This window comes from Anastrepha ludens, chromosome 4, assembly GCF_028408465.1.
Source record: "Anastrepha ludens isolate Willacy chromosome 4, idAnaLude1.1, whole genome shotgun sequence".
Lineage (NCBI taxonomy): Eukaryota > Metazoa > Arthropoda > Insecta > Diptera > Tephritidae > Anastrepha > Anastrepha ludens.
The window spans coordinates 56443192-56457169 of NC_071500.1; the positions used below are offsets into that span (position 1 = coordinate 56443192).

General features: G+C 36.6%; 2 protein-coding genes across 2 annotated transcripts; one reads left to right on the top strand and one right to left on the bottom strand.

Moving 5' to 3' along the window:
- Nucleotides 1-2612: 2612 nt before the first annotated feature.
- LOC128861475 (cuticle protein 5.1-like) lies at nt 2613-3149 on the bottom strand. The gene is made up of 2 exons (XM_054099623.1): nt 3046-3149; nt 2613-2944 (listed from the first exon to the last, which is right to left on the bottom strand). The coding sequence occupies exons 1-2, from the start codon at nt 3055-3057 to the stop codon at nt 2720-2722; spliced, it is 237 nt and encodes a 78-aa protein (XP_053955598.1). The 5' UTR covers nt 3058-3149; the 3' UTR covers nt 2613-2719.
- Nucleotides 3150-12039: 8890 nt separating this feature from the next.
- On the top strand, nt 12040-12664 carry LOC128861746 (cuticle protein 5.1-like). The gene is made up of 2 exons (XM_054100122.1): nt 12040-12103; nt 12247-12664. Exons 1-2 carry the CDS (start codon nt 12092-12094, stop codon nt 12469-12471), a joined length of 237 nt encoding a protein of 78 aa, XP_053956097.1. The 5' UTR covers nt 12040-12091; the 3' UTR covers nt 12472-12664.
- The last annotated feature ends 1314 nt before the right edge of the window (nt 12665-13978 follow it).

The window sequence follows — 13978 nt, forward strand, 5'->3', positions numbered from 1 at the left end:
TTGTTATTTAATTGGATAAACCGCTTATCCTACGGGGGAAATATGAGGGCGTTGTGAGAATATTTGATATAATGTTGATGAATGATTTGTGTATCCTTCAGCTCTACTACTTTGAAATTTTGTTTGGTACATTACATTTGTTTTTATCGAAATTTGGCTTTATTTTCATTTCACAAGCAGAAAAATCTTAAATTATAAAAAACTAATCTTTCAATGAGAATACATGCAATTTATAACTAAAGGGTATAAAACTAACAGTTATAAAATTATAAATTTTAGTAAAAAGTGTTGAAAAATAATAATATTTTCCTAATCGCTAGGAAATTTGATGTCATTTATGATGGGCAATATATTTCAGCATTTTCTTTCATATAAAAACAAAATATATTGGAGTAATCGCCATATGAAGAAAATGTATAAAAAGAAATTCATACAAAATTTAATAGGCTATAAAAGGCGATCGACGTAACCGAATAAGTTGGCATATGACTAACATTCGGAATTCGGAGAACGTAGGTTCGAGTCTCGGTGAAACACAAAAATCAAGAAAATAGCGTTCGCCTCTCGGCAGGCAATGGCAAACCTTCTTCGAGTGTTTTTCTGCCACGAATAAGCCGAATCAGCTTGAAACTGTAGGTCCCCCTATTTGTGGAACAACATCAAGATGCACGCCACAAATAGGAGGAGGAGCTCGGCCAAAAAACCAAAACGGGCGTCAGTTGTAGTTATGAAAATTTGTTACATTTATTTTTTATTTTTTTACAAAATTTGAAGCTTTAAGTTAATTGGTTTTTTTTATAATACAAGCTATATTTTAATAAAAAATAAAAACTAAAATAATATAATGGTCAAAACATTATAAAATACTGCGCTGCTATTATTGTGAACAGAGGTGCAACTGTTATAAGTAATTTCAAAAGCAAACTGACATAACTTTTTTTATTATAAATATATATAAAATTTTATTCGTATTTATTATTTCCTTCAACTAATAGTTATTTCCAATGAAAAAATTGTTTTGCTCTTCTGTAAGTGTTATTGAAAATATAAGTTTTTAAACTTTGCCTAATAAGAGTTATTTTCAAAAATTGTTTTTTTTTCGTTAGACAGACTTTTATCCTTTTTGTTTCAAATCTCGAAAAATTAAACTTTTTTATAAAAATGTACATAACTTTATTTACTTAATCGTTTATGAGCAACATTAAGCCTAACAGGAGAAGATATTTTTCACTGCTATTTTTGACTTCGTCATCTACATGGATATTTGAAGCTTTCCATGTATGCTCGTATTTTGGACGTATCAGAGCGCTGCTAATATTAGTCTTAGTATATTGGATTGAACTCTTTGTGTAATTTCGATGTTAGAGGAACGTACTTGAAATAACGTTTTGTTGCGGTTTAGTGATGTCAAATCACTTGCCATCGAGAGCCAGTGCAGTTTCCAATTTGTATAGGAAAAAGTAAACCTTGCCTTTAAAAAAAAACAGAAAATGTCATTTAAATGACTTCCACAGTTGGCGTTACAGTAACGCATTTTTTTCAATACACTTTTGCGAGTCTCGTCATTTTTGTCACCTGTAGCAACTTCGATTTCATATTCCAATTCTTTAATGGTTGGCGTAACATTTATCCTTAATGGTGTCCTGCAAAAAATAGTATAAATCTATTAAATCACTGACCTCTAGGCAGTAAGTCGACATCACCGTTTCGGCTGGTTGGGCGATTTTCGAAATTTCTTGATGGTGTTTAATATTTTCATTCTTTGTTCAAGCGAAAGCGACCCATTTTGTAGATGTCTAACATAAATAAATTTCAGCATATCACGGGTAATATTTTATATTTACAAAATTGATGTTCTAAGTTCCAGACGTTAATATAAATAAACCATTTCGCATTATTGTATGATGTGTATTTATACCTCATAATTGGCGCCTTTATTTTTATTGGCTATTTGGCCGAGCTTCTCCTCCAATTTTTGTTGTACGTCTTGATGCTGTTCCATAAATGGAGGGACCTACACTTGCGTGCCTCCTCCAAACGCCATCTGCTTTTCGTGGCTAAAATACACTCAGTATTTTGCCATTGTTTCAAATGTTTAGCGTAAGGCCTATTTCCCCGCTAAAAGTCGAAGAACCAATCATTTTTAAAATTTGGATTTTATAAACAACGTTTTCAAGGCAGAAAAGCGAAGGTTACTATAAAAAACAATAATTTTCTATTTATAGTGAAAAACGCAGAACATTTTACTTTTTTTGAACAATGTATTTGTTTATGGCGGCAGCTGTAGCCGAATGGGTTGGCGGTTGACTCCCATTCGGATTTCAGAGAGAGAACGTAGGTTCGAATCTCGGTGAAAGAGTCCTTTCATAGTGAAATATTAAGTTGGTAACTATGAGGACTTATGAGTAGATACATAAATCAACTAAATTACAACTCAATTGGCCAAATGTGCATTTGCATACAGGGAAGTGAATTTTAAAAAAAATTTTAAAATTGATTTACATATTCGGCCACAGTAATGAAATAAAAGTTTGCTAACAAGCACATTCATACCATTTGAAACATGCACTAAAAATGTTTGCCCAACAATGAGAACAACTGGAAGTTTCGTTTCAAATCAAATTTAGTTTTTATTATTTTTTGTTTTTTCAAATTATGTCCTATTCATTGCCAATCAATCAATTCCAATCACTATCACAGTTCTTCTGCTACATTCCATTTACTTGCGGAGCACATAGGCGGCGTTGTATGGGTAAGCGGAGTAGGCAGCGTAGGGTGAAGCGTATGCGGCATAAGGCGCAGCAGCGTAAGCAGCATACGGAGAGGCGTAGGCGGCGGCGTAGGGCGAAGCAACCAATGGAGCTGAGTAGGCTAATGGTGCGACAACAGCGGGCTTAGGTTCGGCAGCAGCGAAGGCGAAGAGGGCCACGAAAACGAGAACAAACTAGAATAAAAAATTATTGAAAATTAAGGATTACAATTTTCGTTTAAATGAATGCACGTAAATAAATACTTAAAACATTGTGCAGGTATATGAATACTTACGTATTTGAACATTTTGTTTGTTTGATTGTTTGTTTGCTGTTGTATTGTTGAAGAACAAAACTGAACTGATGACAATTGCGTTTATGGCGCTAGTTTAAATACTCTTTACAATGTGCGCACTCCAAAGGTTTAAAGCTTCACGTTTGAAATGGACAGCAAAGGCTAATATTGCTTAAGTTTTGTTCGAAAATATGTATGGCAGAGTGAAGTAAAATACATATTTTGGTCAAAGCATGTGGGATTGGGCATTATTTGAGGCCGCAAATTACCTCTATGAATAATCAGAAAAATATGGATATACATACTTATGTATGTTATTACACGAGTTTTGTATTTTTTAAACATTAAATTGATTTAAATTTACTAATATATAATGTAATACATTAAGAAATTAATGACACCAAAAGGACTTACACCACGTTCAAAGCCAGCAAAAGGTAAAAATCTTACATTCACCAAATATTAACTTCAAACCAATTTCCATTTGTTTTTTTGAAATTTTTATTAAATACTTCAACAATAAAAAACAAAATAAAAATGTATATAGCCTTTAGATGTTTATATGTTTATCACAAAGTTCGATCACGTATTTTAATACCAACGTTTACTTTAATTTAAAGCGAAAATGAATCAGTACGCAAAGTAGAGGCGCACAAATAAAGTAAAGTAAGAAAACTAAGTACTTAATAATTTATGCAAAAATATATTTGTATATGTATCTATCTTTTACGCCCCCAATGTTATGTTTGTTTTTGCGCACTTAATGTTTTTTTTTTTTTTGCATTAAAATTTGCCAAAATTTGTGTTGACAGTTTAAGGTCTCCTTTTATTGTTCTGAGCCAATAAGTATCTGGTCTTGGTCTGCGTCAAAATTGTTGTTGTTGCTGTTGCTGTCAAGTATTTGCATTAACGCTTGTAATTATTTTAATCAACCAAAAGTCCAAATAATGCTGCTAAATATTACATGGAGATACATAGCCTCGAGCTGGGCTTTGGCACAAGACTACATATAATGACCGAAATCGCCCAACTGACATGTTACTGTTCACCAACAGATATTGTTGTGGTTTGCCATTACGGTGAGTGTATTAAGCAGAGGAGTGATGGAAGTTCAAACGCCCGCTGCCTTTAGGCACTGAGTCGCTTCTTGCATACCAAATGAATAGCTACTAACGCTTCGGTTATCGATGTTTGCTATGACCAACTTTTCAGTGTCACTCACACAATGCCAGTTACTTAGTACAATACATACTCGTATATCAATATGCTCTTTCGGTGCCTTATTTCTGCTGGCCTATGAACTTTAAGGCCTTTACATACTTGTGAGACCTACAAATGTTCGATTGTCAATCAAAAGTATATTATTAGGATTCAAAGAAAAAACTTGCAAACATATTTTTACTTATCTTCATGTCAGTGTATACGAGGTGTGTTCCAAAAATAATAATTTTTATTTTTTCGAAATTATTTATATTATTTATTCATTAGTATCTAGTTTGACCCCTTCAAAGTAGTCCCCTTCAGAATAGAATGTATTTATAAGTACGTACGCTTTTTCTAATCCTCGAACGACCCCTGACAAAATGCGCTTTGGTATGATGTTTGCTTTCAAGGATGCGGACTTAATCTCGATTTTGGCACATTTCCTCCTTCTAATTGCTTTTTTTTATTACGGGAACAAGTCGCAAGGGCCAAGTCCAATGATTACGGTGGTTGAGACAAGATTACACTGTTATTTTTGACCAACAAATTCAAGTTTTTTTTCAATTTTTTTCGATGTCAAAAATCACCAATTCGCAACAAATCACACCTAACCTAAGAAACTAAATGTTTCATAACTATAGTTGGAACTAGAAACCTATGTTCAGGGCGTGTATTTCAACAAAACGAAAAAAAAATCGAAAATTGAATGGCTTGCCGGCGAAATTTCAATACAATTCGTGTGTACTCAAATTATATTTCTGAAAAAATATTAATCTTTCGATCGAGAGCTCGCAGAAGTGTCTTGGCATGAAACACCGGTTTAACAATCCATTTTCCATTTTGATAAAATTTTGCCAATAATATTCGGTACAAAAAAAAAAAATACAACTCAGCTTACAGCTGTATTAATAGTACAAGATATGTCGGAGAAAAGGCGGGTGGTTAAAGCCATCATTCGAAATAGTTTGGTTTTGATGCATTTTTTTACCAATTTCGACCCATTACAACTCTAGAATTTTTAATTTTTAATCTTTAATTTTCATTATTTTTAATTTAATTTGATTTGAATTTCACATATACATACGTACAATATGCCAAGTCTTGGAAAAGGCCCATGAAAGGAGAATCGATTTTAAAGCCGCATTCGCCAGCACGAAAACGAGTTGCCTATATGTCGAGGTGTCCGCGCGAAACTAATACGGTTTTGCAAAATGACGTTGAGCAATTTCAGCTACTCCGTAAGAATTGAGAAGAGCCCCACCGATGCAAGAAAATGTTGTGCCACAGAATTTAGTCTCTCAGGCACTATTTATTATAAGAGCGACCAATTGCTGGCGTATGTCGATGATATTGATATCATCGGTCAAACTAACCGAACTGTTAGTTCTGTCTTTTCCAAAGAGGATAAAGAAGCAAAACGAGTGGGTCTGGTGTTGAACGAGTGCATCATTGGCGCACTCGCGTAACGGCAGTCAAGTCACAGTTGACAGTTAAGATTTTAAAGTAGTCATAAACTTACCAGCAATAACACCAGTAATAGCGTCAGCGCTGAAATACCACGGAGAATTTCTCTTGCCCACAAGTTCTACTTTGGAGTATGTAGTATTAAAGCCCTTTCTCTTCGAACAAAAAAAAAACACTTCACAAGTATCGCATTATGGCCATCCCATTTGCATGGCACAGAAGCCTGGACGATGGCAACATCCTATCTCGCGTCCCTGGGAGTGTTGGAGAGCAAAATTTGGCGAAGAATTTATAGATTTTTGCGTATTGGCGACGGAAAGTATCGCAGGCGATGGAACAATGACTTGTATGAGCTTTACGACGACATGGACATAGTGCGGTGAACAAATATTCTGCGGCTCTCCGGGTTGGTCATGTGGTCCAAATGGACACAAACGCTCCGGTTCTGAAAGTATTCGATGCGATGCCAGCTGGTGGAGCAGGGAAAGAAGAAGACCTCGTTTGCGTTGGAAAGATCAGGCGGAGGAGGACTTGGGTTCCTTTCAAAGGCGCGCTTTGTTAAATTCGATTGTCTTAAACTTAGTCTAAATACCTCTCGGATGATGTGGGTACATATTATATATAGTTATTGTAATGTATTATTTTTACATTGTTGAGAGGACTTTCCGCTGAATCTCATGGGACTGGCCTGTATAGGCGAATATTTCAAACATTTAAATTTAATAATTTTGGACTCCACAAGCAACAAAGAAATACATAAGCACGTTTAGCATTAAGGTATATACATATGTGTGTATATACAGGGTGGCTGATGAATTTTGCTACATTAAGAAACTCAAATAACTTTTTTTTTAGTGTATGGAATTCATTTATTTTTTTTTCAAGTTGAAGATCATTAAATTTTATTAAATGTAGCTTAACTAGTTTTAAAAATAATTGAATTTAAATGCCCCCCATGCTCGTTGACACAAGAGCGGCATCTTAGTAAAAAGTTGTTCATTGCTGCTTTGAGAGTTGCGACAGGAATAGCCGCAATTGTTGCCCGAATGGATTGTTTTAGTTCATCCAAATTTGTTGGCTTTGTTTTATAAACTTCTTGTTTACATAAACCCCACAAGAAAAAGTCAGGTGCAGTAAGGTCAGGCGACCTGGGGGGCCAACGAAATTCGGAGTTTCTTGAAATCAGTTTATTGGGAAATTTTCGTCGCAACTCTGTCATAACAGTCTGGGCTATGTGAGACGTTGCCCCATCTTGTTGAAACCACAGAGAGTTGAAAGGAATTCTCTTTCGGCGTAGTTCTGGATAGAAAAATTCTTTCACCATTTTCAAATAACGGTCTCCAGTAACCGTAACGGTGTGACCATTTTCTTCAAAAAAATAAGGCCCGACAATACAGCGTGAAGAAACCGCACACCACACTGTCACGCGAAGAGGATGCAATTCCGTCTCGTGGAGTATCTGTGGGTTAGAAGTACTCCATATTCGACAATTTTGTTTGTTCACATTGCCGTTTAAATCGAAATGGGCCTCATCAGACATGAAAAGGCAGTTTAACATGTTTTGGTCTTCTTCCACCATTTGCAGGATCATCTGGCAAAATTCCAAGCGAATCGGCAAGTCTGCTGCATTCAGTTTGTTAACCATTTGAATTTTGTAGGGAAATAAGTCAAAATCTTTGTGCATTATTGTTTGCAAAGACTGTCGGCTGACACCAAGTTGAGCAGATAAGCTTCTTGTTGAAACCCTTGGATTGCTTTGTATAGCTGCAGCTACAGCAGCGATCGTTTCCTCCGTCCGAACTGGTGGGTTTCGATGATAAGGCCTTCTTGCGACTGTTCCTTGCTCAGCAAAATTATTCACCAGTCTCATTATGGTCCATCTGCTCGGGGGATCGCCGCCAAACATCCGCCTGTACTCTCTCTGTACCAAAACTACGGACTCCAGTGCGTGATAGCGGCGGACTATCCAAATTCTTGTTTGCGTGTCCCAGTTATCCATTTTAATAAATTTTAAAGATCAATCCGCAAATTAAAACAAAAATGGAACAGATAACTTAGAAAGAAAAAAAGTTATTCAATTTTTTTTTGGTAGCGGCTTTCATCAGCCACCCTGTATAAATATTAGGGCGGGTCGATTTAAAATCGGTCATTGCTCTGTGAAAATCGTGTTCTAGGGATCAAAATAAGAAAGGCCATTTTTGGCCTTTACTTGGAAAAATCAGCTAAATGGCTATGTTTTTTCTTTATTTTTATTTATTTATAATAATATTTATTATTTATTTATAATAATATATATTTTTTCTCTTAAGAAATTTATTTAGTCAGAACATACGTAAATGAAAAAATTAATTTAAGTGAGTTATAGAAAAGAAACTACAAAGTTCGACTCAAATTGGGGGACATCAGAATTCGTTTTAGAGGTATGGTTCCTTCGGCAAAGCTTCTTATTTTGATCCCTAGAATGTGATTTTCACAGAGCAATGGGCGATTTTTTTGCCTCCTCACAAATCGACCCGGCCTAATAAGTATTATAATAGGACTATGAATAAGTTCGTGCGGTTTTTTTTCGAAATTTTAAACTTTATTGACGTAAAATGGTTACAAATTTAATATTCAAAATATTGTCCATCGCTTACTACTACTTTTTCCCATCTTTCTGGCAATTCACGGATTCCCTTTGTGAAAAATTCGGTCGGTTTTGCCGCAATCCACGAATCGATCCATTTTTTGACTTCATCGTAATTACGGAAGTGCTGGTCAGCCAGGCCATGTTGCATCGATCGGAAGAGATAGTAATCGGATGGCGCAAGGTCTGGACTATACGGCGGGTGGGGTAGGACATCCCATTTGAGCGTTTCTAAGTATGTTTTGACCACTTGTGCAACATGTGGCCGAGCATTGTCATGTTGCAAAATAACTTTGTCGTGTCTATCGGCGTATTGCGGCCGTTTTTCTCGCAGTGCTCGGCTCAAACGCATCAATTGTCGTCGGTAGACATCCCCCGTAATCGTTTCATTCGGTTTCAGTAGCTCATAATACACAACACCCAGCTGGTCCCACCAGATACACAGCATAACCTTCAGGCCATGAATATTCTGCGCCGACGTCGATGTTGAAGCATGGCCAGGGTATCCATACGTTGCCCGACGTTTTGGATTGTCGTAATGGACCCACTTTTCATCGCCAGTCACAATTCGATGCAAAAAACCCTTTCTTTTGTGCCGTTGAAGCAGTTGTTCGCATGCCATAAAACGGCGTTCAACGTCTCTTGGCTTCAATTCATACGGCACCCAATGGCCTACCTTTCGGATCATTCCCATGGCTTTTAAACGTTTGGAAATGGTTGATTGATCAACTCCCAAAGTTTTTGCAACCTCTTCTTGCGTTTGAGCCGGATCTTGATCGAGCAATTCCTCCAATTCGGTATCCATGAACTTTGGCGGCGCACCCTCGCGTTCTTCGTCTTCCAAGCCAAAATCACCACTTTTAAAGCGTGCAAACCACTTCTGGCACGTTCGCTCAGATAGAGCATGCTCACCATAAACTTCCACCAAGATACGATGACTTTCGGCTGCTTTTTTCTTCATATTAAAATAATGAAGAAGAATTCCCCGCAAAAACACATTATTTGGCACGAAATTCGACATTTTCAAGTGTGGTAAAAATATTGTTGTTTACGCTTCAAATAAAAAACTTATACTGACGTTTGTGCCTTACGACAGTAGCTCTCCAATGAATGTTTGGAAATGTGGATCGATGGAATAATAATCAAGTTACGCCATCTGTTGTAAAACCGCACGAACTTATTCATAGTCCTATTATATAACATCCTTTGTTGCGACTGTGGCAGAGCTCCTTCTCCGATTTGTGGTATGTGTCTTGAGATTGTTTTACAAATGGTGGGTCCAATCGTTTTATATCGCCTCCAAGCGGCAGCTTGCAATTTTTATGAGGAGCTTTTAATGGCAGAAACACTCTCGAAGGTTTGCCATTGCTTGTCGAGGTGTGGCCATTATTAGAAGAACTTTTTCCATAATTTCCAGTGGATTTCGAACAACTTTGGCAGTCTCACACTAACCGTTTCATAGGCATATACACATATGTATATGCTTCTGTATGTAAATAATTAGCATTACTTAATATATAGTTATTGCGCTCTGCTATTCTCATTTACGCATCAACTTTTATTTTATTATTAAAATTTAGAATAAAACGCTTTCCCACAGCAGCTACCAAAACCGCAAATAAACTTTTCGTTTTTAGACTTACACAATAAACATCAATTCATGAAATATTTAGGACACATACCTACTACAGGTAATTGAAATTTAAGCATATAAAATAGGAATATAGGGCCTTTCAAGTTTGAGTTTCTAGCTCATCGATGTTCTGTTTGAGCAGCTAAAGGTGTTTCCGATAACAGGTGTTACAGGTGAATGGATTACGCTATCGAGAGATGATTCATGATTTTTTATGGCCGGAATTGGATGGTATTGATGTGGACAATGTTTATTTCAACAAGACGGCGCTACGTGCCACACAAGCAACGAAACGATTTATCTTTTACAGGAAAAGTTTCCGGACCGTGTTATCTCTCGAAGAGGTGATCACAATTGGCCACCGAGATCTTGTGACTTTTTTCTTTCGAGCCACGTGAAAGAGAAAGTCTAAGTCAACAGCCCAGGGTCGAATCAAGACCTCAAACATGGAATTCGTGAGACTATCGAGGACATAGGGCAGCTACTTTGTAATTCGGTTATAGAAAATTTCATGAAAAGGATATTGTCCTGTAAGCGTGGTCGTGGTGGTCATTTGCTTGATGTTATTTTACGTCGTAAATGTCACACTTTAATTCATTATAATAATTTTTTTAATAAAAATATCAAAAATCAAAACTTTCAAAAAACTTTCAAATATTGAAAAATAAAGCCGCATCAAAAAATATTAAAAACTGTATGAGTCATCATGCAGACTGTGCCGGAAGAAGTAATTTCGAGACAAACGAGTTTAAAGTTTGAGGTACAGGATCGCGCGAACCGCTCTCTACCTAGTTAATGGGCTGTAGAAGCTATAATATTGGGAATTTTCGCATGAAAATTTGGCAGCATATTCTTAAGATACTACACTTTCGAAATATCGTAACCCCTTATGTCAACTAATTATATATATATATATTTGGCGCGTACACCCTTTTTGGGTGTTTGGCCGAGCTCCTCCTCGTATTGGTGGTGTGCGCCTTGATGTTGCTCCACAAATGGAGGGACCTACAGTATCAAGCCGACTCCGAAAGGCAGATATTTTTATGAGGAGCTTTTTCATGGCAGAAATACACTCGAAGGTTTGCCATTGCCTGCCGAGGGGCGACCGCTATTAGAAAAATGTTTTTCTTAATTTTGGTGTTTTCACCGAGATTCGAACCGACGTTCTCTCTGTGAATTCCGAATGGTAGTCGCGCACCAACCCATTCGGCTACGGCAGCCGCCTTAAGTCAACTGACACGACATAATACATAAAAATACAAGTTCGCATTCGTTCCAGTTGTTCAATTGAAAATATCGCTGCTGTAAAGAAAAGTCAGGAAAGTTGAGGAAACTTGACATTAGAACTGTGAACGGCAGATGCAGATGGTATGTGTATTGCTGATTTGTGCTACACACTGATATCGGCATGTCATGCGAAAGAAACCATAAATTTATAGCAAATGAAAATCTGGGAAAGAAAAATGTCATGATATTCTGTAGCCAAGATCTCCCTATTTAATGTCTTTGGGCACTATCTCAAAAATAGAATTTTAGTGAATAAATCAGAAAAAATTAAGGCTTTAAGCTCGAAATTGTCAAGATAGAGCTCAAACTACGCCTAATTGTCATCAACAATTTCAAAACTCAAATTTGGGAAACATAATTTGCTATGTAATTACTATGTGTAAAGCTTGGCAAACCTTGTAGAATAAAATACACATAGTTGCATAAAATCGTTTATGTGTTTTATAATAGGCAAGTATTTTTCAATTCCTCATTATTTTTGCTAGCAAAACAGTGTTGACTATTTTTCAAAATATATTTATATGCACATACGCATAAGTATATATGTATATGCAAAAATACTATAAATTTGCAAATACTAGGCAATTTATTATATCCTACTAGCCAATTACATATCAACTTTTGTATTCTGCACATATGCATGCCAATAAATATTTACGTTTGTGTATATACATAATTATGTATATACACATATGTACAATTTAATAAACAACACAAAAATAAACACAAATAATAGATGGATTGTATTTAAGCTCAACCAATCAATGAATTTGTCATCAGTTCAATTTTACCCTTCAGCAGTAAAACAGCGACCAAACAACAAAATAGACAAAATGTTCAAATACGTAAGTATTCACATGCGTTTATCCTAAAATTTCCTTCAGCATACATATGTACATATGTGCATAAGCGTGTGTGTACATCCATATGTCTAATTAATTAATGTTTAAATACAAAGCCACAATAAACTTTTATTTCAATTTTGTAGTTCGCTCTCGTTTTCGTGGCCCTCTTCGCCTTCGCTGCTGCCGAGCCTAAGCCCGCTGTCGTCGCACCATTGGCCTACTCAGCTCCATTGGTCGCCTCCCCCTACGCCGCCGCCTACGCCTCTCCGTATGCTGCTTACGCTGCTGCTCCCTATGCCGCCTATGCTTCACCTTACGCTGCCTACTCCGCTTACCCATACAGCGCCGCTTATGTGCTCCGCAAGTAAGTGGAATGTAGCAGAAAACCTGTGATAGTGATTGGAGTTGATCAGGAATGAAGAGGACACAAATTTATTGAAGTTAAAATGAAAAATAAAGTAAAGTTTAAAACTTAATTCTTCTACAAGTCAATTCTAATATAATTGTAGATATAAGCGTTGACGTCTAGAACATTACACTAAATATAGCCTGTTACACACATTCATGCATACCTATAGCGACCGCCGTAGCCGAATGGGTTGGTGCGTGACTACCATTCGTTTTTTTTTTTAATAGCGGTCGCCCTTCGGCAGGCAATGTCAAATCGCCAAGTGTATTTCTGCCATGAAAAAGCTCCTCGTAAAAATGTCTGCCATTCGGAGTCGGCTTGAAACTGTAGGCCCTTCCATTTATAGAACAACATCAAGACGCACGCCACAAATAAGAGGAGAAGCTCGTCCAAATACCCAAAAAAACGGTTGTAGGCGCCAATTATACCCTATGATCAGAAAGTACCGGAAATGTTTAAATAAAACAAAACAGAGTTAAATTTCAGGCAAATTTATTTCATCTCCTTCAAAATATGACCCGCCTGAGGCAACACACATGTGTCAACGTTTAATTCAGTTCTCCATGCACCCCTGGTAGGCCGACGAAGGGATGGCCTTCAGCTCCTTCGTCGCATTCTCTTTGATCTCCTCTATTAACTAAAATCTCCTTCCACGAAGTGGTAACTTCAATTTGGGAAACAAAAAGAAGTCGCACGGGGCCATATCAGGTGAATACAGTACTTGCACGATGGTATTTACTTGGTGTTTGGTCAAATAATCCAGCACAATTTGGGCTCGGTGCGATGGCGCGTTATTATCGTGCAAAACCCAAGAATTCTTTACGCACATTTCCGGCCATTTGCGACGTACAGCATCTCTCAAACGCTTCAAAACGGATAAATAATATTCTTTATTGTCTTACAGTCCTACCAACAGAAGAAAATATGGACCAGTTCTCACGTGCGAGGTTCGTTCAAATTAAACAGTCCCGATACTTTTTGATCATAGGGTATATATGAATATATGTATATCTGCATACATTTCTTCTTAATAGACGTTTTATTTTGTAGTGCTCCTAAATTCAATAACTTCTCTAATCCAGGCGGGATGCTCATATTTTTATTGGGGTTTGGAAAAATTTACCACCCTGAATAACGCCCTTAGCATATGAGGTTTTGCTTTGCCGGCACGAATGCAACGTGAATACATTTTTGAAGTAATTAAAAAAAATTAAAAAAGTGTAAGCAAACGTCATTTAAGAAGTTGAATAAAAAAGACAAACTGAAACTAATCAAAAATTATTAAAATTAAAAACCAAATTTGAAGAGGCGGGTACTGAAAACAGTTGTCAGGCCTACCATTTTTGATATTGGAATTTTCTCAGAAGAGATGAGATTTTTTAAATGAGAAAACAGCTCTAGCTCAGTAGTATGTCCTTTGAGTGGAATAAACTTCAAAAGATCTTCTTTAATTGTAAAATCACTAA